Source organism: Eutrigla gurnardus (genome assembly GCF_963514095.1).
Source record: "Eutrigla gurnardus genome assembly, chromosome: 20".
NCBI classification, from domain to species: Eukaryota; Metazoa; Chordata; class Actinopteri; order Perciformes; family Triglidae; genus Eutrigla; species Eutrigla gurnardus.
The window spans coordinates 10,083,658-10,108,782 of NC_139931.1; the positions used below are offsets into that span (position 1 = coordinate 10,083,658).

Below are 25,125 nucleotides of genomic sequence, written 5' to 3' on the forward strand. Positions count from 1 at the left end.
TCTTTCACAGTCACGAGTCCATTCTCTGCACACACTGACACCATGCTGGGGACCCTCTGCACTCTCATCACTGCTCTAACATGTAAGGAGGCTGACTCGCTGCAGCTCTAACCTCATGTTGGATCCATCAGTCTGTGTGTCTCTCTTCACTCCATGTTTTCTTGTTGTGTCCAGGCGTGAGCGGCGTGACGGTGGTGACACAGAAGCCAGTTGTGGCGGTGAGGAAAGGAGAGACGGCCACCATGGACTGTAACCTGGGGACGGTTACTGACAGTGCTCGCTGGTATAAACAGGTTCCTGGAGGAGTTCCTCAGTTTGTATTATATTTTTATCACAGCGATAGCTCTCCAGGCTACGGCTCTGGATTCTCCTCTCCAAAGTTCACATCATCACATCAGTCAACATCAGATTATCGTTTGATCATCACCAATGTGGCGGAGGGAGACTCAGCAGTCTATTACTGTAAAACATGGGACAGCTCTGTTAATGAGTACGTATCACAGTGATTTACACTGTGACAAAAACCTCTTCACTCAATACTTCTGCTTTCTGAGTCTCTGCCACATCTTGACTGGGGGAGAAGCCATCAGTGGAAGCTTTCTGTACGTATGAGGGATGTCGATGCAGTGAAAGTGGTGACCAGGACGCCTGCTGTCCTCATGGTTTCTACGGGACAACAGCTTGTTCTCAACTGCAGCATTCAGAGATACGATGGAGACGCTGTCAGTTGGTATGAGCAGTTCAATTTCTGAACAGAATCAAATCATTCAAATAAGCACAGAAAAATGGAACAAAACATTGAAGGATATTCAATTAATTCAGTCAAAGGTGTTGTTTTTGGAACGATAAAGTAAATGAGATGTTGATGGTGAAAACTTGTGGTATTCGGAAAAGGCACCAAGCTGACTGTGACAAGTAAGTACTTTTTTACCAGAGATGGACAGAGTACTCGACCCCAGTACTTGAGTAAGAGTACAAATACTAATGGTCAAAATTTACTCCGTTACAAGTAAAAGTAGCTCGGTCGACATGGTACTCGAGTAAGAGTAAAAAAGTACTTGCTTTTAAAGGTACTTAAGTATCCAAAAGTACATGCTTTTAAATTTACTTTAAGTAAAAGTAAGAGTAAGAGTAAATTTCAAATAAAATGAATGGGATCACAGGACTACAGCAGATGTTGTAGATGCAGATGTTTATTAACAATCATTGAAATTGTAACCAAATGAACCTGCACCGTCCAACTATCTCTGTATCATTGGGAACTGGAACCCCCTCAAAGACCAATGTTGTCCCCACACCACTGGTTGAGAATCACTGTTTTACAAAAAAACTACATCTCTGCTTTCAATAACTCAATGTTGAGGTCACTTGTCTTTACAGGAAGGACAATATAGGAGCACAACAAACTCTGTCTCCCCATGTATCCTTATGGGGAGGGATTATGTATTTCTACTTTTACGTAGATCCCAGTGGAGAGCGTGCACTGTGATAGGTTTCCTTCTTTGATAAACACAGCTTGTGTCCAATAGTACTTAAAAAAAAAGTAGGAAAAAAAAAAAAAAAAAAAAGACCAGATCTGAAAGTAACAAGAACTTTTCAGCCTTTCTAGAAATTAACTTGAGTAAAAGTAAAAGTATTTGTTTTGGAAATGTATTCAAGTAAGAGTAATAAGTACCAAAGAAATCTAACACTCGAGTAAAGTACAAATCCTCTGGATATGTAATAAAGTACAGTACTTAAGTTAATATACTCCGTTACTGTCCACCACTGCTTTTTACTGACTTTTAAAGTCGCAAATTTGAAACTTTAAAACTAGCAAATTTGCTAGTTTATTACGATGCTAACAACCGGCATTTATGCTAGCTAACTTCCCATGAATGTCGCTTTTATCTTTCTAATTAATCCATCCAAACGTGCGACAACGCTTTACTAAGGTCCTTAAGGTGATGGCTGTTGATTGTTATTGTTGGTTGATTTTATATGGGCCAAATTGTCATCTTATTTTTGTTGGTTGGTGGTTTGGCTAAGCTAGCGGTCATAGAGGAAGTAATCACGTATCTTGACCCGGATGTTTGCCATTGCTATGACAACAAGTGAAAGCTACCGCTAGTTTAGGCAAACCACCCGATCAACAAACACACGCGACTTTTAATCTCAGAATATGGCCCACCTCTCTCGGCTCCGTTTTTTCCCCCCGACAGTCGCCCTAAGACGCCGTCGTAGAAAATATTGTATCAACATTTTTCGAAAGCGTTTTAAACATGGAGGTTAGCAATAAAGTGGCACAGTAATAAGTGCATGCTTGATTCAGAATTGGAGCTTTTTTTAGTTGGACTGACTTACTGACTCATCAGATAAAGGGAGAAAATGAAACTGAACATTCATCCTCCATCAGTGAAGCGTCACCTGTCTACCCCTCCTTCACTTCTGTCCCAGGATGCACCTGCTCCTTATTTATAGCTCCATGTAAATGAAGTTTCAGCTCTCTGTAAAATAAGAAGAAAGTTGTCTATGACTGGGAACACAGATATATTGATCATTAAGATTTAATCAATCGTGGACAGTTTTTAATGCACATTTGTGCAGAGCCTAAATGAATATACTGCAATAGATGGATCTGCATTGGTCAATGAGGTACCTGGCCTGCAGCACTTAAAAGCAGAGAGACCTCTGGTGTAGAGACTGCCGGTCTTGCAGCCCCTCAGCATCGGATTTGTGGTTATCTTGTTGTCCTGTTAATAAATCCTATGGATTTCATGGTTTTAAAGGTGTCTCCTGTGGTAGTTTCAGTGGTGGAGTGTTAACCCTTAATGGTTGCCCAAGTGGGCCGTAGCAATATATTATATAAAAAATATGTAAAAAATACATGAAAACTGGACTTCAATAACATATAATACACCCATTAAAACAAAACAGGAACTCTTTTTTAGATCATGATATTATATTTTTTGAGGGAGGAAAACCAAGCAGATTAGAGCAAAGCTCCTCCTCCAGTCAGCCCCTCTCGGTTTCGGTGCTGTATTAAATTGCTCCTCCAGCACCTCCTCTCCTCATCCTCCAAACCCTCTAATCTGTCCACAGCTCTCTTTCACAGTCACGAGTCCATTCTCTGCACACACTGACACCATGCTGGGGACCCTCTGCACTCTCATCACTGCTCTAACATGTAAGGAGGCTGACTCGCTGCAGCTCTGACCTCATGTTGGATCCATCAGTCTGTGTGTCTCTCTTCACTCCATGTTTTCTTGTTGAGTCCAGGCGTGAGCGGCGTGACGGTGGTGACACAGAAGCCAGTTGTGGCGGTGAGGAAAGGAGAGACGGCCACCATGGACTGTAACCTGGGGACGGTTACTGGCAGTGCTGCTCGTTGGTATAAACAGGTTCCTGGAGGAGTTCCTCAGTTTGTATTAAAATTTCATCACAGCTATAGCTCTCCATACTACGGCTCTGGATTCTCCTCTCCAAAGTTCACATCTACTCATCAGTCAACATCAGATTATCGTTTGATCATCACCAATGTGGCGGAGGGAGACTCAGCAGTCTATTACTGTAAAACATGGGACAGCTCGGTGGATGAGTACGTATCACAGTGATTTACACTGTGACAAAAACCTCTTCACTCAATACTTCTGCTTTCTGAGTCTCTGCCACATCTTGACTGGGGGAGAAGCCATCAGTGGAAGCTTTCTGTACGTATGAGGGATGTCGATGCAGTGAAAGTGGTGACCAGGACGCCTGCTGTCCTCATGGTTTCTACGGGACAACAGCTTGTTCTCAACTGCAGCATTCAGAGATACGATGGAGACGCTGTCTGTTGGTATGAACAGTTCAATTTCTGAACAGAATCAAATCATTCAAATAAGCACAAAAAAAATGGAACAAAACATTGAAGGATATTAAATTAATTCACACAAAGGTGTTGTTTTTGGAACGATAAAGTAAATGAGATGTTGATGGTGAAAACTTGTGGTATTCGGATCAGGCACCAAGCTGACTGTGACAAGTAAGTACTTTTTACCAGAGATGGACAGAGTAGTCGTCCCCAGTACTTGAGTAAGAGTACAAATACTACTGGTCAAAATTTACTCCGTTACAAGTAAAAGTAGCTCAGTCGACATGGTACTCGAGTAAGAGTAAAAAAGTACTTGCTTTTAAAGGTACTTAAGTTTCCAAAAGTACATGCTTTTAAATTTACTTTAAGTAAAAGTAAGAGTAAGAGTAAATTTCAAATAAAATGAATGGGATCACAGGACTACAGCAGATGTTGCAGATGCAGATGTTTATTAACAATCATTGAAATTGTAACCAAATGAACCTGCACCGTCCAACTAACTCTCTATCATTGGGAACTGGAACCCCCTCAAAGACCAATGTTGTCCCCACACCACTGGTTGAGAATCACTGTTTTACAAAAAAACTACATCTCTGCTTTCAATAACTCAATGTTGAGGTCACTTGTCTTTACAGGAAGGACAATATAGGAGCACAACAAACTCTGTCTCCCCATGTATCCTTATGGGGAGGGATTACGTATTTCCGCTTTTACGTAGATCCCAGTGGAGAGTGTGAACTGTGATAGGTTTCCTTCTTTGACAAACACAGCTTGTGTCCAATAGTACTTAAAAAAAAGAAGGAAAAAAAAAAAAGAAAAAAAGACCAGATCTGAAAGTAACAAGTACTTTTCAGCCTTTCTAGAAATTAACTTGAGTAAAAGTAAAAGTATTTATCTTGTGTGGGGATTTGGGCAGGAAGTCTGACACACTCAGTGACAACACTCACACACCCTACATGGTCACATGATGTCTCATGATCACATGACTGAAATCAGGAAGTAATAAATGTTTGGGAGATGCCAGTCAGTCTCTCTTTGTTCTGCCAGCCAACTCTGCACAGCTGAGCTGGGTTCACCTCACATGCAGGTATGGGGGGTCATTTAGGTGTATGTCCGTTCAGTTACTATAACCTAGCTTTAATACGTATTTATTCTATTTTATCAGGATAATCTAGTGTGTTTACTCCTTGCGGAGAACACAGACCACTGCATGGCCTTTCCAAGTTGATGGGATCATCATATTGTGACTCCAGCTGTGGAGATATCGACACTGATATGCTGGTAAATTATATAGTGCCCACTTTTATTGAATGTTTTAAAACTGTGTTGAAATGTCTACTTAAAGCCTCTCTTTGTGTCTGTAGCACTTGGAATGTTCAACTACACCTGCATAGTGACTGCGATGTGGGACAATTGAGCATACCTGCCAAGTAGGCCTATATTTATTGATTATGTTAAAGGTTGAATATGCTGTGGTGTTAAACTAGGCTGGCAACTAATGTGTTTTATTTCTCTTTTAGAGGAAGGACCAGGCCAGCCACTGTTTTACTGTTAAATCATAGGCCTTTGTGAATTCAACTTGTTTTGTTTTCTTTCTTTTGTTTTTTTTGTGTGTCTCTGGGGCCAATGGTCAGTTATGAGTTGGAGTGAATTAATTTAAATGCTGTTGACGCTGGTTGTTCTCCTCTTACATGTTCTCTCTTCTTAGGCTGTCTCTGTATAAGGCCGGACTCGCACGGGTGTACTGCTCCTCTCCTCGGGGTGACCACACGGGTGAGACACTGTAAGTGGTGTGTAGCATGCCTATAACCGCAACACGGTGTGATATACTGTAGTGGTGTGTTGATATTTTATGGGTAGTGCTTGCTGTGTTGCATGTGTGTACCGGTGTTGGGTTTGCTGTCTCTCGTTCCTGGTCTCCCCAGGGGCCTCCTGAGGAAGAGGGATCTTTGCTCGTGCCAGTCCGACCTTTCCTAATTGAGGAGTTCCAACCAGTTATCTTTTAAATTATTCTATTCATAGCATCCCAGACTTATTGCTTTTATACTGAATATTTTGTATTTATACTAATTGTAATAAATTTGTTATCTTGTATACAATTGCCTCATTGTCAACTGTCCCTTTTGCGGGGAAGGTATATAGCCACACTACATATAAGGAAGAAAAGCTGAGGGGTCCCCTCTGCCCACTATCAGGGGGTGGCGTTGTCGGACAGTTTCGTGGTTATGCTGCTTGTCAGGCACCACATTATGGCGTTGTCGGCAGGATTTGTATGAGGCATGTTTTCTTTTGATTTTGTCTGTTTGTTTAATATTTGAGTAGAAACAGTGGCTGGCTCTGGACATCAGGAGGACGACTGGACAGTTAAAGACGAACCTGTGATTGGAACCAAAGGCTGATGACTACCTGAGTACAATGATTATGCTCTGTGTTCTTTGCATTCCATGTTTTCTTTTGTGATTGCAAGACTGTTAAATTAAGAAAATGAGTGATGACGAGCAGAGGTTGGAGGAACTTTTGACTCTCCGTGAGGAGGTACAGAGATTAAGAGTGGTTAATGAACAATTCCGTCAAGGAAGAGGCGCCAGTGCAGGTACTTCTAACAATGGCACGAATTCTGGTGGGACAGCCCCCAGTGGTGATTCGATTGCATCACAACCCATTTCGGAATGTCTGATTTATATTCAGAGAGAAAGGAGATGCCCCCACTTCTCCAGTTCAAAATCTAAGTCTGATCTATCAATATATGATTGGATAGAAAACATTGAATCGTGCTTTAGAGATAGGAATATGACTCCAAGAGAGAAGGCCCTCTTCCTCTACGATCATTTGGAAGGAGAAGCAAAAGCTGAAATCAGATTTCGCTCATTGGTCGAGCGTGAAAATCCTGAAACTATTCTAACCATTTTAAAATAACTTTATGGTTCCTCCTCCTCCTTCGTCAGCTTGCAAAGACAGTTTTTTGATAGAAAACAGAAAGACGGGGAGTCTTTAAAGGAATTTTCTCATTCTCTCTGGGCTTTAATTGAGGAGATCAAGCGCGCCTACCCCAATAGGTTGATAGACGCAGACATACTAGTCAGAGACCAGTTCATGGAACATGTGCGTGATCTTTCCTTAAGACGAGAGCTCAAGAGTATTGTCCGACAGAATTCAACAGTTTCCTTCATAGCGTTAACACATGAGGCCATCAGATGGGTGGAGGAGGGTGAACGCCATACTGGACATGCTCGTGCTGGGCTTCACCATTGTGGGGTAGATGTTAATGTTGAGGGGGCTTGTCATGCTGTTGGAGTGGGAACGGGACTGGAACGCTCTGTTATACAGGAACAACTTAACAAGCAACAGTCACAGATAAATCAAATCTTGCAAAGTCTGTCTAAGATAGAATCTGTGTTAAACCAACCGACTTCTCGCCCCCATAATCCCACCTACCAGTTTACTCCTGAAGGTCTACCCATCTGCCTCCGGTGCCGTAAACCTGGGCATGTCCTTCGCCAGTGTCACCAGGGCCCAAGGCAACGGACAGCCAGTTTGCCTAATGTACAGCCTGGAGAAAGTCCTCCCTCAGCAGCCTCAGAGCAAACAGGTATGCAGAACATTGACTCTAGTTGTGTTACAAACAAATCCATGCCCTCTAAGCAGGGTCTTCCCCCTTCACATACCCATATACCACTGGTGGGTAGATGCCCTGTTGTTGAGGTGACAATGGGGGGCGTTAAAGTGCAGTGTTTGTTGGACACCGGTTCAATGGTAACAACTATTGAGTCACTTTTTAAAGAGGCTTTTTAAAGAGGCTTTCCAACATTGGGATGCCCCTAAGCTTCAGTCATGTGGGTGGTTAGCTCTAAAGGCTGCAAACGGATTGGACATCCCCTACGTTGGTTATTTAGAGTTGGATGTTCAGGTACTGGGTAGAACAATTCCAGGTCGTGGGGTTTTGGTAGTGAAGGACGCCCCTCGTACACCACAGCAACAGCTCATTCCTGGACTTTTGGGAATGAATGTCATTCATGAGTGTTATAAGGAATTGTTTGCACAGCAGGGAGAAGCGTTATTTGCCTCGCTATCTGCTGTTCAGGCTGAGGCAGGTTGGGCATCAGCTCTCCATCATTGTCACCGCCAGGAAGTGTGTCCCTTAACTCAAGAGGGTCGGGTGCGGGTCTTAGAACGGGGTGGTGAGTTCATACCAGCTGGGTCACTTAAATTCGTTAAGGTTACCTGCCCAAAAGTCCCATATGCGTCACCTGCCACCATGCTGCTAGAACCTGGGGGCTCAGATCTGGCCCCAGGTTTGCTCCTGTCTCCGTCCTTACTCAGTGTGGTTAATGGGGTGGCCTATGTGCCTGTGGTTAATGTTGGAGCCACCAGTGCCACATTCCACTCAAAACAAGTTTTGGGGATGTTACACTCTGTTGAGGGTATAGACGGACGACAGCTAAGTTTTGAGGGGGAGGGTGAAAATGTTGCCCATATTAAAACACAGACAGTGGGAGAGCCTTTTACCCCTATCTCAGAGGTGATTGCAAATTTGCAATGGCCTGGGCTCTCACCTACACAGGAGAAACAAGTAAGAGGTCTGCTAGAGAAGTACAGCAGTGTCTTTGCTAAACATGAGGGAGATCTTGGCTGCACTGAGGAGATAGTACACGAAATACCTTTGCTAGATGAGACCCCAGTTCGACAAAGATATAGGCGGATACCCCCCACACAGTGGCAGGCTGTAAAAGACCACATCAAACAGCTCCTTGGCAGTAGGGTGATTAGGGAAAGTAGCAGTCCTTACGCATCGCCCATTGTCTTGGTGAAAAAGAAGACTGGAGAGCTCAGGATGTGTGTCGATTACCTTCAGCTTAACGCCAAGACAAGGAAGGATGCGTACCCCCTACCCCGTATAGAGGAGTCTCTGGACGCACTAACTGGCGCCCAGTGGTTCTCAACACTGGACTTGGCCAGTGGCTATAATCAGGTTGCTGTTGCCGAGAAGGATATACCAAAAACAGCCTTCTGCACTCCCTTTGGCCTTTTTGAATTTGAAAGAATGCCCTTTGGGTTATGTAATGCTCCAGGGACATTTCAGAGGCTCATGGAGCGAATATTCGGTGATGAAAGCCTTCACTCAGTTCTACTGTACCTTGATGATGTTATAGTCTTCTCTTCTTCAGTGTCACAGCATTTGGAAAGACTGGAGATGGTCCTGAGTCGACTCCGACAGAAAGGGCTTAAGGCCAAACTGAGCAAATGCCACTTTTTCAAGACCGAGGTACAATATTTGGGCCATAGGGTGTCTAAAGAAGGGGTTGCCACGGACCCGGAAAAGGCATCCGCTGTGAGTACCCCTGGAGGAGGCCCTCCGATGTGACAGAGGTACGGTCATTCCTTGGCTTCTGTAGTTATTACCGGCGCTTTGTCAAAGGCTTTGCACAATTGGCTGCTCCACTTCACCAACTAGTGGCCGACGTAATTAAGGCGGTTAAGATGAGCAGGACAAGGCCAGCTGCAGTCCTACCTAGCATGTGGAGTGAAGAATGCGAGAGGAGTTTCACTGAGCTGAAAAGAAGGTTGACGAGCACCCCGGTTCTAGCATTTGCAGACTTCACCAAGCCCTTTGTCTTGGAAACAGATGCTAGTTATCAAGGGCTCGGAGCTGTTTTGTCCCAGGAGAAGGAGGGCAGATTGAGACCTGTAGCATATGCTAGTCGCTCATTACGTGGCTCAGAGCGCAACATGGAGAATTACAGCTCCATGAAGCTGGAGTTTCTAGCTCTGAAGTGGGCAGTCTCAGAGAAATTCAGAGAGTATCTGCTTGGTAGTAAGTGCATCGTTTATACTGACAACAATCCTTTAAGTCATTTTCAGACTCTGAAACTAGGAGCTACAGAACAACGATGGGTTGCTCAGCTAGCAGCCTTTGACTTCACTGTGCATTACCGACCAGGCCGAAATAATGCCAATGCTGACTCTCTTTCTCGCCAATATAGCAACCAGGCCAAGACCCCCGATCCTGGGGGCGACTATCTGGGAGCTGAGCCCGATGCGCCTCCAGGTCCTGAAGAGGCTGAAGTAGCCACATCTCACCAAGTTGGGGTCTTCCCAAGTCGTTCCAGTGAGGAATTGGCTACCCTGCAGACTGCTGATCCGTTGTTGAAGGACTTTCTGTCTTTTTGGAGGCAAGGAAGGCCTCCTAGTAAGGAACAACGGGCAAACCTCACCAGCAATGTTCAACATCTCCTCCGGCAGTGGGACCGTATCCTGGAAAAGTATGGTCTGCTGTACAGGAAGGCCACAGCCCCTCATGGTGAGCCGTTCATCCAATTGCTTTTGCCCAAGTGCCTTCATCAGGAGATCCTGAGCAGCCTCCATGACAAACATGGACATCAGGGGCTACGGCGGACTACAGACCTGGTGAGGCAAAGGTGTTATTGGCCAGGGATGGGAGCAGAAATAGAGAAGTACTGCCAAAATTGCCAACGCTGCATACTTTCTAAAGCTGTCCAGCCCAGAGTAAAGACTTACCAGGGTGTCCTTCTGGCTAGTCAACCCTTAGAAATACTGGCCATAGACTTTACCCTGCTTGAGACTGCAACAGATCAGAGGGAGAATGTGTTAGTGATGACCGATGTTTTCTCTAAGTACACGCAGGCCATCCCGACCCGAGATCAGAGTGCCCGCACGGTGGCGAAGGTTTTGGTTGACTGCTGGTTTAACCTCTTTGGAGTGCCTAAACGGATTCACTCCGACCAAGGGAGAAATTTTGAGAGTGCCCTCATCGCTCAGCTCTGCAAACTTTACGGGATTGAAAAGTCCAGGACGACAGCATACCACCCCCAAGGAAATGGTCAGTGTGAGAGATTTAACAGGACCTTGCATGACCTGCTTCGATCTCTCTCTCCTGAGAAGAAACGATCATGGCCAAAGTATGTCTCTCAGTTGGTGTGGGCGTACAACACCACTACCCACCGCTCCACTGGTCATTCCCCCTACTCCTTGATGTTTGGGGTACAACCTCAGTTCCCTGTGGATTTTCTCTTGGGAGCAGACAACTCTGGAGAACCTGGCGCCTGGGATGAATGGGTCCTGCAGCACCAAGAGAGACTGCAGGTGACACGGGAACTGGCCCACAAGAAGCTGGAGGAGGCAGCAGATTACCGGCAAAGAAGTCATAACCAGCAAGTTAGTGATCCAGGTTTTAAAGAAGGGGAGCTTGTTTACCTGAAAGATCATCACCGCCAAGGGCGGTGCAAGATTCAAGACGTGTGGTCACCTGTACTCTACAAAATTGTCAGAACACCAACTGACCTTGGTGGGCCGTATACAGTAACTTTGGCTGATGGGACTGGTGGCGTCCGACAGGTCCACAGGACTGAGATCAGAGCTTCACAGCTACTAGATGCAATACAGTCACTACCCGAAGACACTCAACAACGTATGGAATCCATATGCCCAGAACGAGATCCCAGCTCCAGTGATGAGGGTGCCATGACTTGGATAGAGGAGACAAGACCTTCTCCAGCTGCGTTTGTTCCAGAGCTCTCACAATCGCCCTCCCATGAGGAACCAGAGAGGCAAGCAGCAGAGGATGACGTTCACATTCTCAGGAATGACAGTAACAGTGGAGATGGAAGAGGCTCAGATGTGTCCAGTGAAGGAGGAAGTGTCCGGCTTCAAGAGAGTTCGTTAGCTCTCAGACGTACTAGTCGGGCAACAGCTGGAATGCACGCAAACCTGCATAACCTGCCACGATCTGCTGTGTCCAGTGCCAATGTGGGGATGGTAGGGGCTGCTGCAATCCCTGGGGTCTAGTATTTGGGCCCTGGTGCCTTGTCGGAGTTGGTCGTCGGGGCGACGACACCTTTTTGGGGGGGGGGTGAGTGTGGGGATTTGGGCAGGAAGTCTGACACACTCAGTGACAACACTCACACACCCTACATGGTCACATGATGTCTCATGATCACATGACTGAAATCAGGAAGTGATAAATGTTTGGGAGATGCCAGTCAGTCTCTCTTTGTTCTGCCAGCCAACTCTGCACAGCTGAGCTGGGTTCACCTCACATGCAGGTATGGGGGGTCATTTAGGTGTATGTCCATTCAGTTACTATAACCTAGCTTTAATATGTATTTATTCTATTTTATCAGGATAATCTAGTGTGTTTACTCATTGCGGAGAACACAGACCACTGCATGGCCTTTCCAAGTTGATGGGATCATCACATTGTGACTCCAGCTGTGGAGATATCGACACTGATATGCTGGTAAATTATATAGTGCCCACTTTTATTGAATGTTTTAAAACTGTGTTGAAATGTCTACTTAAAGCCTCTCTTTGTGTCTGTAGCACTTGGAATGTTCAACTACACCTGCATAGTGACTGCGATGTGGGACAATTGAGCATACCTGCCAAGTAGGCCTATATTTATTGATTATGTTAAAGGTTGAATATGCTGTGGTGTTAAACTAGGCTGGCAACTAATGTGTTTTATTTCTCTTTTAGAGGAAGGACCAGGCCAGCCACTGTTTTACTGTTAAATCATAGGCCTTTGTGAATTCAACTTGTTTTGTTTTCTTTCTTTTGTTTTTTTTGTGTGTCTCTGGGGCCAATGGTCAGTTATGAGTTGGAGTGAATTAATTTAAATGCTGTTGACGCTGGTTGTTCTCCTCTTACATGTGCTCTCTTCTTAGGCTGTCTCTGTATAAGGCCGGACTCGCACGGGTGTACTGCTCCTCTCCTCGGGGTGACCACACGGGTGAGACACTGTAAGTGGTGTGTAGCATGCCTATAACCGCAACACGGTGTGATGTACTGTAGTGGTGTGTTGATATTTTATGGGTAGTGCTTGCTGTGTTGCATGTGTGTACCGGTGTTGGGTTTGCTGTCTCTCGTTCCTGGTCTCCCCAGGGGCCTCCTGAGGAAGAGGGATCTTTGCTCGTGCCAGTCCGACCTTTCCTAATTGAGGAGTTCCAACCAGTTATCTTTTAAATCATTCTATTCATAGCATCCCAGACTTATTGCTTTTATAATGAATATTTTGTATTTATACTAATTGTAATACATTTGTTATCTTGTATACAATTGCCTCATTGTCAACTGTCCCTTTTGCGGGGAAGGTATATAGCCACACTACATATAAGGAAGAAAAGCTGAGGGGTCCCCTCTGCCCACTATCAGGGGGTGGCGTTGTCGGACAGTTTCGTGGTTATGCTGCTTGTCAGGCACCACACTTGGAAATGTATTCAAGTAAGAGTAATAAGTACCAAAGAAATCTAACACTCAAGTAAAGTACAAATCCTTTGGATATGTACTTAAATACAGTACTTAAGTAAATTTACTCCGTTACTGTCCACCACTGCTTTTTACTGACTTTTAAAGTCGCAAATTTGCCACTTTAAAACTAGCAAATCTGCGAGTTTTAAAGTGGCAAATTTGCCACTTTAAAACTAGCAAATTTGCTAGTTTATTACGATGCTAACAACCGGCATTTATGCTAGCTAACTTCCCATGAATGTCGCTTTTATCTTTCTAATTAATCCATCCAAACGTGCTGACAACACTTTACTAAGGTCCATAAGATGATGGCTGTTGGTTGTTATTGTTGGTTAATTTTATATGGGCCAAATTGTCATCTTATTTTTGTTTGTTGGTGGTTTGGCTAAGCTAGCGGTCATAGAGGAAGTAATCACGTAGCTTGACCCGGATGTTTGCCATTGCTATGACAACAAGTGAAAGCTACCGCTAGTTTAGGCAACCCACCCGATCAACAAACGCACGCGATTTTTAATCTCAGAATATTGCCCACCTCTCTCGGCTCCGTTTTTTCCCCCCGACAGTGGCCCTAATACGCCCTCGTAGAAAATATTGTATCAACATTTCTCGAAAGCGTTTTAAACATGGAGGTTAGCAATAAAGTGGCACAGTAATAAGTGCATGCTTGATTCAGATTTTTAGCTTCTTTTAGCTGGACTGACTTACTGACTCATCAGATGAAGGGAGAAAATGAAACTGAACATTCATCCTCCATCATTGAAGCGTCACCTGTCTACCCCTCCTTCCGTCCCAGGATGCACCTGCTCCTTATTTATAGCTCCATGTAAATGAAGTTTCAGCTCTCTGTAAAATAAGAAGGAAGGTGTCTATGACTGGGAACACAGATATATTGATCATTAAGATTGAATCAATAATGGACAGTTTTTATACACATTTGTGCAGAGCCGAAATGAATATACTGCAATAAATGGATATGCATTGGTCAATGAGGTACCTGGCCTGCAGCACTTAAAAGCTGAGAGACCTCTGGTGTAGAGACTGCCGGTCTTGCAGCCCCTCAGCATCGGATTTGTGGTTATCTTGTTGTCCTGTTAATAAATCCTATGGATTAGATGGTTTTAAAGATGTCTCCTGTGGTAGTTTCAGTGGTGGAGTGTTAACCCTTAATGGTTGCCCAAGTAGCAATATATATGATGTATTATTTAAAAAAAAAATGTAAAATACATGAAAACTGGACTTCAATTTGACATATAATACACCCATTACAATAAAACAGGAAATCTTTTTCAGATCATGATATTATATTTTTTGAGGGAGGGAAACCATGCAGATTAGAGCAAAGCTCCTCCTCCAGTCAGCCCCTCTCGGTTTCGGTGCTGTATTAAATTGCTCCTCCAGCACCTCCTCTCCTCATCCTCCAAACCCTCTAATCTGTCCACAGCTCTCTTTCACAGTCACGAGTCCATTCTCTGCACACACTGACACCATGCTGGGGACCCTCTGCACTCTCATCACTGCTCTAACATGTAAGGAGGCTGACTCGCTGCAGCTCTGACCTCATGTTGGATCCATCAGTCTGTGTGTCTCTCTTCACTCCATGCTTTCTTGTTGTGTCCAGGCGTGAGCGGCGTGACGGTGGTGACACAGAAGCCAGTTGTGGTGGTGTGGAAAGGAGAGACGGCCACCATGGACTGTAACCTGGGGACGGTTACTAACAGTTATGCTTGGTGGTATAAACAGGTTCCTGGAGGAGTTCCTCAGTTTGTATTAAGATTTCTTAGCAGCAAAAGCTCTCCAGACTACGGCTCTGGATTCTCCTCTCCAAAGTTCACATCTACTCATCAGTCAACATCAGATTATCGTTTGATCATCAACAATGTGGTGGAGGGAGACTCAGCAGTCTATTACTGTTACACATGGGACAGCTCTGTTAATGAGAACGTATCACAGTGATTTACACTGTGACAAAAACCTCTTCACTCAATACTTCTGCTTTCTGAGTCTCTGCCACATCTTGACTGGGGGAGAAGCCATCAGTGGAAGCTTTCTGTATGTATGAGGGATGTCGATGCAGTGAAAGTGGTGACCAGAAAATGGGAATCGGAATGGGGTACTTCATTTTCAGATGAATGGTGGAATAAAGCTCTTAATACTATAAATTCATCTTCATCCTGTGCATCACTTACCCTTATTCAATTCAAGGTGCTCCACAGGACTCATTATACTAAAGAAAGATTATCAAAAATGTACCCAAGTGTATCGGATTCTTGTGACAGATGTTTTCAGGCACCTGCTCACTCAACCCATATGTTTTGGTCTTGTCCTATGTTAAAAGAATATTGGAGATTTTTTTTTTACATTTCTAACAGAAGTACTGGAGTTGAACATTGAACCATCACCAGAGATAGCCATTTTTGGCACTCTAGGAATTAGGATTAAATTGAATTCAATACAGAAAAATGTAATCTCTTTTTCATCTTTGATAGCTCGCCGTCGAATTCTTTTACAGTGGAAAGACCCTTTACCACCTTCAAAAGATTCCTGGCTTAAAGACCTGATGACATTTTTGAAGCTAGAGAAAGTCAAATTTACACTTCGGGGATCCACCGACAAATTCTATGAACACTGGCAACCTCTTATATTGCATTTTGAGAATATGAATTGTACATCATTAGACTAAGATATATATTTTTCTACCTGCTTTATATATGTGCTCATGCTGATAATGTGATTTTGGATAAAATATTTAATATTATTTTTTTCATTTTTTTTTTTTTTTTTTTTTTTTTTATTATTATACATATACATTGTTACTATTATGATTGCAATTATTATTATTTTATTTATTATTTTTTATTTACTTTTCTTTTTTTTATCTCTTTGTTTGTTTTGTAAATTTGTTTGGTAGTTTCGTTTGTGGAGGAGACATCGGGTGGGATGGGAGGGGGAAAAAAAACAAAAAAAAAACACTTATGTACTGTTGATTTGTAAAGTGTATTCTCTGAACCAAAGTGGTATAAATAAATATTTAAAAAAAAAGAAAGTGGTGACCAGGACGCCTGCTGTCCACATGGTTTCTACGGGACAACAGCTTCTCAACTGCAGCATTCAGAGATACGATGGAGACGCTGTCAGTTGGTATGAACAGTTCAATTTCTGAACAGAATCAAATCATTCAAATAAGCACAAAAAAAATGGAACAAAACATTAAAGTATATTAAAGTAATTCAGACAAAGGTGTTGTTTTTGGAACAATGAAGGGAATGAGATGTTGATGGTGAAAACTGGTCTCAACAGGATGATTCAGTTCCAGTCCCGTCATCAGTGAGAGTCGGGAGGTTTTTGTACAGCCATGTGTACAAACTGAATCACTGTGGTATTCGGATCAGGCACCAAGCTGACTGTGACAAGTAAGTACTTTTTACCAGAGATGGACAGAGTACTCGACCCCGGTACTTGAGTATGAGTACAAATACTACTGGTCAAAATTTACTCCGTTACAATTAATAGTAACTCGGTCGACATGGTACTCGAGTAAGAGTAAAAAAGTATTTGCTTTTAAAGGTACTTAAGTATCCAAAAGTACATGCTTTTAAATTTACTTTAAGTAAAAGTAAGAGTAAGAGTAAATTTCAAATTAAATGAATGGGATCACAGGACTACAGCAGATGTTGCAGATGCAGATGTTTATTAACAATAATTGAAATTGTAACCAAATGAACCTGCACCGTCCAACTAACTCTCTATCATTGGGAACTGGAACCCCCTCAAAGACCAATGTTGTCCCCACACCACTGGTTGAGAATCACTGTTTTACAAAAAACTACATCTCTGCTTTCAATAACTCAATGTTGAGGTCACTTGTCTTTACAGGAAGGACAATATAGGAGCACAACAAACTCTGTCTCCCCATGTATCCTCATGGGGAGGGATTACGTATTTCCACTTTTACGTAGATCCCAGTGGAGAGCGTGCACTGTGATAGGTTTCCTTCTTTGACAAACACAGCTTGTGTCCAATAGTACTTAAAAAAGAAAGAAAGAAAAAAAAAAAAGACCAGACCTGAAAGTAACAAGTACTTTTCAGCCTTTCTAAAAATTAACTTGAGTAAAAGTAAAAGTATTTGTCTTGGAAATGTATTCAAGTAAGAGTAATAAGTACCAAAGAAATCTAACACTCGAGTAAAGTACAAATCCTCTGGATATGTAGTTAAGTACAGTACTTAAGTAAATTTACTCCGTTACTGTCCACCACTGCTTTTTACTGACTTTTAAAGTCGCAAAATTGAAACTTTAAAACTCGCAAATTTGCTAGTTTATTACGATGCTAACAACCGGCATTTATGCTAGCTAACTTCCCATGAATGTCGCTTTTATATTTCTAATTAATCCATCCAAACGTGCGACAACGCTTTACTAAGGACCTTAGGGTGATGGCTGTTGGTTGTTATTGTTGGTTAATTTTATATGGGCCAAATTGTCATCTTATTTTTGTTTGTTGGTGGTTTGGCTAAGCTAGCGGTCATAAAGGAAGTAATCATGTAGCTTGACCCGGATGTTCGCCGTTGCTATGACAACAAGTGAAAGCTACCGCTAGTTTAGGCAAACCACCCGATCAACAAACACACACGCGACTTTTAATCTCAGAATATTGCCCACCTCTCTAGGCTCCGTTTTTTTTTTTTTTTTCCCGACAGTGGCCCTAATACGCCATCAGAAAATATTGTATCAACATTTCTTGAAAGCGTTTTAAACATGGAGGTTAGCAATAAAGTGGCACAGTAATAAGTGCATGCTTGATTCAGATTCTTAGCTTCTTTTAGTTGGACTGACTTACTGACTCATCAGATGAAGGGAGAAAATGAAAATGAACATTCATCCTCCATCAGTGAAGCTTCACCTGTCTACCCCTCCTTCACTTCTGTCCAGGATGCATGCTCCTTATTTATAGCTCCATGTAAATGAAGTTTCAGCTCTCTGTAAAATAAGAAGTCAGTTGTCTATGACTGGGAACACAGATATATTGATCATTAAGATTGAATCAATCGTGGACCGTTTTTTATACACATTTGTGCAGAGCCGAAATGAATATACTGCAATAGATGGATCTGCATTGGTCAATGAGGTACCTGGCCTGCAGCACTTAAAAGCTGAGAGACCTCTGGTGTAGAGACTGACGGTCTTGCTGCCCCTCAGCATCGGATTTGTGGTTATCTTGTTGTCCTGTTAATAAATCCTATGGATTTCATGGTTTTAAAGGTGTCTCCTGTGGTAGTTTCAGTGGTGGAGTGTTAACCCTTAATGGTTGCCCAAGTGGGCCGTAGCAATATATTATATATTATATAAAAAATATTTAAAAATACATGAAAACTGGACTTCAATTTGACATATAATACACCCATTACAATAAAACAAGAAATCTTTTTCAGATCATGATATTATATTTTTTGAGGGAGGAAAACCATGCAGATTAGAGCAAAGCTCCTCCTCCAGTCAGTCCCTCTCGGTTTCGGTGCTGTATTAAATTGCTCCTCCAGCACCTCCTCTCCTCATCCTCCAAACCCTCTAATCTGTCCACAGCTCTCTTTCACAGTCACGAGTCCATTCTCTGCACACACTGACACCATGCTGGGGACCCTCTGCACTCTCATCACTGCTCTAACATGTAAGGAGGCTGACTCGCTGCAGCTCTGACCTCATGTTGGATCCATCAGTCTGTGTGTCTCTCTTCACTCCATGTTTTCTTGTTGTGTCCAGGCGTGAGCGGCGTGACGGTGGTGACACAGAAGCCAGTTGTGGCGGTGAGGAAAGGAGAGACGGCCACCATGGACTGTAACCTGGGGACGGTTACTAACGAAGTTGCTCGTTGGTATAAACAGGTTCCTGGAGGAGTTCCTCAGTTTGTATTATATTTTTATCACAGCCATAGCTCTCCAACCTACGGCTCTGGATTCTCCTCTCCAAAGTTCACATCTACTCATCAGTCAACATCAGATTATCGTTTGATCATCACCAATGTGGCGGAGGGAGACTCAGCAGTCTATTACTGTCAAACATGGGACGAATCTGTTAAAGAGTACGTATCACAGTGATTTACACTGTGACAAAAACCTCTTCACTCAATACTTCTGCTTTCTGAGTCTCTGCCACATCTTGACTGGGGGAGAAGCCATCAGTGGAAGCTTTCTGTACGTATGAGGGATGTCGATGCAGTGAAAGTGGTGACAAGGACGCCTGCTGTCCACATGGTTTCTACGGGAGAACAGCTTGTTCTCAACTGCAGCATTCAGAGATACGATGGAGACGCTGCCTGTTGGTATGAACAGTTCAATTTCTGAACAGAATCAAATCATTCAAATAAGGACAAAAAAAGTGGAACAAAACATTGAAGGATATTAAATTAATTCGGACAAAGGTGTTGTTTTGGGAACGATAAAGTAAATGAGATGTTGATGGTGAAAACTTGTGGTATTCGGATCAGGCACCAAGCTGACTGTGACAAGTAAGTACTTTTTACCAGAGATGGGCAGAGTACTCGACCCCAGTACTTGAGTAAGAGTACAAATACTACTGGTCAAAATTTACTCTGTTACAAGTAAAAGTAGCTTAGTCGACATGGTACTCAAGTAAGAGTAAAAAAGTACTTGCTTTTAAAGGTAATTAAGTATCCAAAAGTACATGCTTTTAAATTTACTTTAAATAAAAATAAGAGTGAGAGTAAATTTCAAATAAAATGAATGGGATCACAGGACTACAGCAGATGTTGCAGATGCAGATGTTTATTAACGATCATTGAAATTGTAACCAAATGAACCTGCACTGTCCAACTAACTCTCTATCATTGGGAACTGGAACCCCCTCAAAGACCAATGTTGTCCCCACACCACTGGTTCAGAATCACTGTTTTACAAAAAACGACATCTCTGCTTTCAATAACTCAATGTTGAGGTCACTTGTCTTTACAGGAAGGACAATATAGGAGCACAACAAACTCTGTCTCCCCATGTATCCTTATGGGGAGGGATTACGTATTTCCACTTTTACGTAGATCCCAGTGGAGAGCGTGCACTGTGATAGGTTTCCTTCTTTGACAAACACAGCTTGTGTCCAATAGTACTTAAAAAAGAAAGAAAGAAAAAAAAAAAAAGACCAGACCTGAAAGTAACAAGTACTTTTCAGCCTTTCTAGAAATTAACTTGAGTAAAAGTAAAAGTATTTGTCTTGGAAATGTATTCAAGTAAGAGTAATAAGTAGTACCAAAGAAATCTAACACTCGAGTAAAGTACAAATCCTCTGGATATGTAGTTAAGTACAGTACTTATGTAAATTCACTCCGTTACTGTCCACCACTGCTTTTTACTGACTTTTAAAGTCGCAAATTTGAAACTTTAAAACTAGCAAATTTGCTAGTTTATTACGATGCTAACAACCGGCATTTATGCTAGCTAACTTCCCATGAATGTCGCTTTTATCTTTCTAATTAATCCATCCAAACGTGCGACAACGCTTTACTAAGGTCCATAAGATGATGGCTGTTGATCGTTATTGTTGGTTAATTTTATATGGGCCAAATTGTCATCTTATTTTTGTTTGTTGGTGGTTTGGCTAAGCTAGCGGTCATAGAGGAAGTAATCACGTAGCTTGACCCGGATGTTCGCCGTTGCTATGACAACAAATGAAAGCTACCGCTAGTTTAGGCAACCCACCGGATCAACAAACACACGCGATTTTTAATCTCAGAATATGGCCCACCTCTCTCGGCTCCGTTTTTTTTTCCCGACAGTGGCCCTAATACGCCGTCGTAGAAAATATTGTATCAACATTTCTCGAAAGCGTTTTAAACATGGAGGTTAGCAATAAAGTGGCACAGTAATAAGTGCATGCTTGATTCAGATTTGGAGCTTCTTTTTGCTGGACTGACTTACTGACTCATCAGATGAAGGGAGAAAATGAAACTGAACATTCATCCTCCATCAGTGAAGCGTCACCTGTCTACCCCTCCTTCACTTCTGTCCCAGGATGCACCTGCTCCTTATTTATAGCTCCATGTAAATGAAGTTTCAGCTCTCTGTAAAATAAGAAGAAACTGTCTATGACTGGGAACACAGATATATTGATCATTAAGATTGAATCAATCGTGGACAGTTTTTTATGCAAATTTGTGCAGAGCCAAAATGAATATACTGCAATAGATGGATCTGCATTGGTCAATGAGGTACCTGGCCTGCAGCACTTAAAAGCTGAGAGACCTCTGGTGTAGAGACTGCCGGTCTTGCTGCCCCTCAGCATCGGATTTGTGGTTATCTTGTTGTCCTGTTAATAAATCCTATGGATTTGATAGTTTTAAAGATGTCTCCTGTGGTAGTTTCAGTGGTGGAGTGTTAACCCTTAATGGTTGCCCAAGTGGGCCGTAGCAATATATATATTATATATTATTTAAAAAAATATGTAAAAATACATGACAACTGGACTTCAATTTGACATATAATACACCCCTTACGATAAAACAGGATATCTTTTTCAGATCATGATATTATTTTTTTTGAGGGAGGAAAACCATGCAGATTAGAGCAAAGCTCCTCCTCCAGTCAGCCCCTCTCGGTTTCGGTGCTGTATTAAATTGCTCCTCCAGCACCTCCTCTCCTCATCCTCCTAACCCTCTAAACTGTCCACAGCTCTCTTTCACAGTCACGAGTCCATTCTCTGCACACACTGACACCATGCTGGGGACCCTCTGCACTCTCATCACTGCTCTAACATGTAAGGAGGCTGACTCGCTGCAGCTCTGACCTCATGTTGGATCCATCAGTCAGTGTGTCTCTCTTCACTCCATGTTTTCTTGTTGTGTCCAGGCGTGAGCGGCGTGACGGTGGTGACACAGAAGCCAGTTGTGGCGGTGAGGAAAGGAGAGACGGCCACCATGGACTGTAACCTGGGGACGGTTACTGGCAGTGTTGCTAGCTGGTATAAACAGGTTCCTGGAGGAGTTCCTCAGTTTGTATTATATTTTTATCACAGCCATAGCTCTCCAACCTACGGCTCTGGATTCTCCTCTCCAAAGTTCACATCTACTCATCAGTCAACATCAGATTATCGTTTGATCATCAACAATGTGGCGGAGGGAGACTCAGCAGTCTATTACTGTAACACATGGGACGGCTCTGTTAATGAGGTCGTATCACAGTGATTTACACTGTGACAAAAACCTCTTCACTCAATACTTCTGCTTTCTGAGTCTCTGCCACATCTTGACTGGGGGAGAAGCCATCAGTGGAAGCTTTCTGTACGTATGAGGGATGTTGATGCAGTGAAAGTGGTGACCAGGACGCCTGCTGTCCACACGGTTTCTACGGGACAACAGCTTGTTCTCAACTGCAGCATTCAGAGATACGATGGAGTCTGTTGGTATGAACAGTTCAATTTCTGAACAGAATCAAATCATTCAATTAAGGACAAAAAAAGTGGAACAAAACATTGAAGGATATTAAATGAATTCAGACAAAGGTGTTGTTTTTGGAACGATGAAGGGAATGAGATGTTGATGGTGAAAACTGGTCTCAACAGGATGATTCAGTTCCAGTCCTGTCATCAGTGAGAGTCGGGAGGTTTTTGTACAGCCATGTGTACAAACTGAATCACTGTGGTATTCGGATCAGGCACCAAGCTGACTGTGACAAGTAAGTACTTTTTACTGATCTTAAGACGAGAGAGATTTTCTGTTTCTGTTTTGTATTTATAGATAATTATGATTTCTTTCATTTCTACTTATTATTTTTTTTTTTTGTCTTTTTAATGTAATGATTAATTTGACTTTTGTTGATCAGCTTTGATACCAAGCTGTTTTTTCAAGAGAATTTAAGTTATTCTAAAATAAATCAGTCCTTAGAATGTTTTATTTTCACAACGTGACAAATTCTAACTTTGCAAAACTATTTTAACGATATTAAATCATCTGTTCAGTGTTTAATGTGGATACTAAGTCAGTGAGCTTCTCCTGTTTAAATACTAAATGAAATGTAGAGGTCATCTTGAATTTAACTGAATTTTATCGCTATAATCACTTTACTTGCTGGCTTTGAAATATATTTTTGCTATGATAGTTATAGAAATCACAAAAGCCAGCTTTACTGTAACTTCTCACCGTGACTGAGGAGGGTTTATTATTATTATTTAAATATCATTCTGTAAGACTCAGACAATTACTTTCTTTCTTTGTTTCCAACATAAATGTAGATTTTGCTTTTAAAAGGAACTCTTAGGCGATGGTCTCTAAATGTTCCTGGTTTTTTAAATGCTTGTTCAGTTTGATTGTTATCTTGTCCACCAAACTCACTAACCAGACTAATCTGTTCCCGTCCTGCTTTGTATTAACGTCTCCATTTTCAGTGATTTGAAGGATGTCTGTTGTCTCTTCTCAGGCTCCAGCCTCCCTCTTCCTGTCCTGACTGTCTTCCCTCCGTGCCCTGCTGAGCTCCAGGCCAACAAAGCCTCTGTGGTCTGTCTGTCCAGTCAGTCGGTGCCTTTCGCAGATGTGAGCTGGTTGTCTGGTGGGAGTCCAGTGGCCAGTGGGATCTCTACCAGCACCGCTGTCCGACAACCAGACCAGACTTTCCAAATCAGCAGCATTCTGTCCGTCCAGACATCAGACTGGAACATGGATCGGGTTTACACATGTAAAGTGTCTTTGGGCTCCCAGACTGCAGAGAAAAACATCAAGAAGTCAAACTGTCTCACTGAGCAACAGTAGAGGAGCAGGACGTGATTCAACATCTGCTTCTTTACTGTTTGTGCTGTTTGCTCCTCACAAGCTTTACATGGTAGGAAAGATGTGCCTGCATGCTTGTCATACATGTTGTGACCGCTAGGTGGTGGTGTTTTATCAGCTTTGCAAATGATAAAATGTATACTTATTCAATAAAAAAGCATTGTGTAAAACTCCTTCTCATTTTTGTCACTGACAGTGTCATCTTTTACTTGCCAAGTTTGAGTAGAATATTTAGTCATGTGCATACAACATCACAACATCACATTTGTATCACATTGCTTAATGAAAGTACAGCTTTATAACATTTGTTTTCCTGTCTGTCTCCTGATTAGTCATCTAAATTTATAAAAGGACCAGCAAGGAAAAGTAAAGGAAAGTTTCTGACATCAGAGCAAAAACAATTCACCTCTTCATGACTTCCCAAGTCTGAAATAAAAAATAAATAAGCACTTGGGAAAATATTGTATCAACATTTCTCTAAAGCGTTTTAAACATGGAGGTTAGCAATAAAGTGGCACAGTAATAAGTGCATGCTTGATTCAGATTTGTAGCTCCTTTTAGCTGGACTGACTTACTGACTCATCAGATGAAGGGAGAAAATGAAACTGAACATTCATCCTCCATCAGTGAAGCGTCACCTGTCTACCCCTCCTTCACTTCCGTCCCAGGATGCACCTGCTCCTTATTTATAGCTCCATGTAAATGAAGTTTCAGCTCTCTGTAAAATAAGAAGAAACTTGTCTATGACTGGGAACACAGATATATTGATCATTAAGATTGAATCAATCATGGACAGTTTTTTATACACATTTGTGCAGAACCGAAATGAATATACTGCAATAGATGGATCTGCATTGGTCAATGAGGTACCTGGCCTGCAGCACTTAAAAGCTGAGAGACCTCTGGTGTAGAGACTGCCGGTCTTGCTGCCCCTCAGCATCGGATTTGTGGTTATCTTGTTGTCCTGTTAATAAATCCTATGGATTTGATGGTTTTAAAGATGTCTCCTGTGGTAGTTTCAGTGGTGGAGTGTTAACCCTTAATGGTTGCCCAAGTGGGCCGTAGCAATATATTATATATTATATAAAAAAAATATGTAAAAATACATGAAAACGGGACTTCAATTTGACATATAATACACCCATTACAATAAAAGAGGATATCTTTTTCAGATCATGATACTACTTTACTCAGATAAGGACCTAACACTTGTTCTATTTTTAGCTCTTACTTTATCGGCAATGATACGTTGTGGTTTCTTTGTT

General features: G+C 42.3%; 1 protein-coding gene across 4 annotated transcripts; it reads left to right on the forward strand.

The window, feature by feature from the left end:
• LOC311031351 (immunoglobulin lambda-1 light chain-like) lies at positions 1-24,040 on the forward strand. 4 transcript variants are annotated; one of them, XM_084037618.1, is made up of 4 exons: positions 1-82; positions 175-494; positions 3,970-4,003; positions 23,514-24,040. In XM_084037618.1, exons 1-4 carry the CDS (start codon positions 43-45, stop codon positions 23,840-23,842), a joined length of 723 nt encoding a protein of 240 aa, XP_083893744.1. In that variant the 5' UTR covers positions 1-42; the 3' UTR covers positions 23,843-24,040. The 4 variants fall into 4 exon arrangements, 2 of the variants coding, with proteins under 2 accessions (XP_083893744.1, XP_083893743.1); XM_084037617.1 differs by lacking the exons at positions 1-82; positions 175-494; positions 3,970-4,003 and adding exons at positions 21,756-21,855; positions 21,948-22,270; positions 22,739-22,772; XR_014599064.1 differs by lacking the exons at positions 1-82; positions 175-494; positions 3,970-4,003 and adding exons at positions 19,185-19,411; positions 22,660-22,772 and having other exon boundaries at positions 23,514-23,628.
• Positions 24,041-25,125: the final 1,085 nt, after the last annotated feature.

Bases quoted from the DNA above. Each gene is read 5' to 3' on its own strand.
- LOC311031351 (XM_084037617.1), top strand. From the start codon at position 21,816: ATGCTGGGGACCCTCTGCACTCTCATCACTGCTCTAACAT. The intron at 21,856-21,947 runs GTAAGGAGGCTG...TGTTGTGTCCAG, and splicing joins TCTCATCACTGCTCTAACAT to GCGTGAGCGGCGTGACGGTG. The intron at 22,271-22,738 runs GTATCACAGTGA...TGAATCACTGTG, and splicing joins ACGGCTCTGTTAATGAGGTC to GTATTCGGATCAGGCACCAA.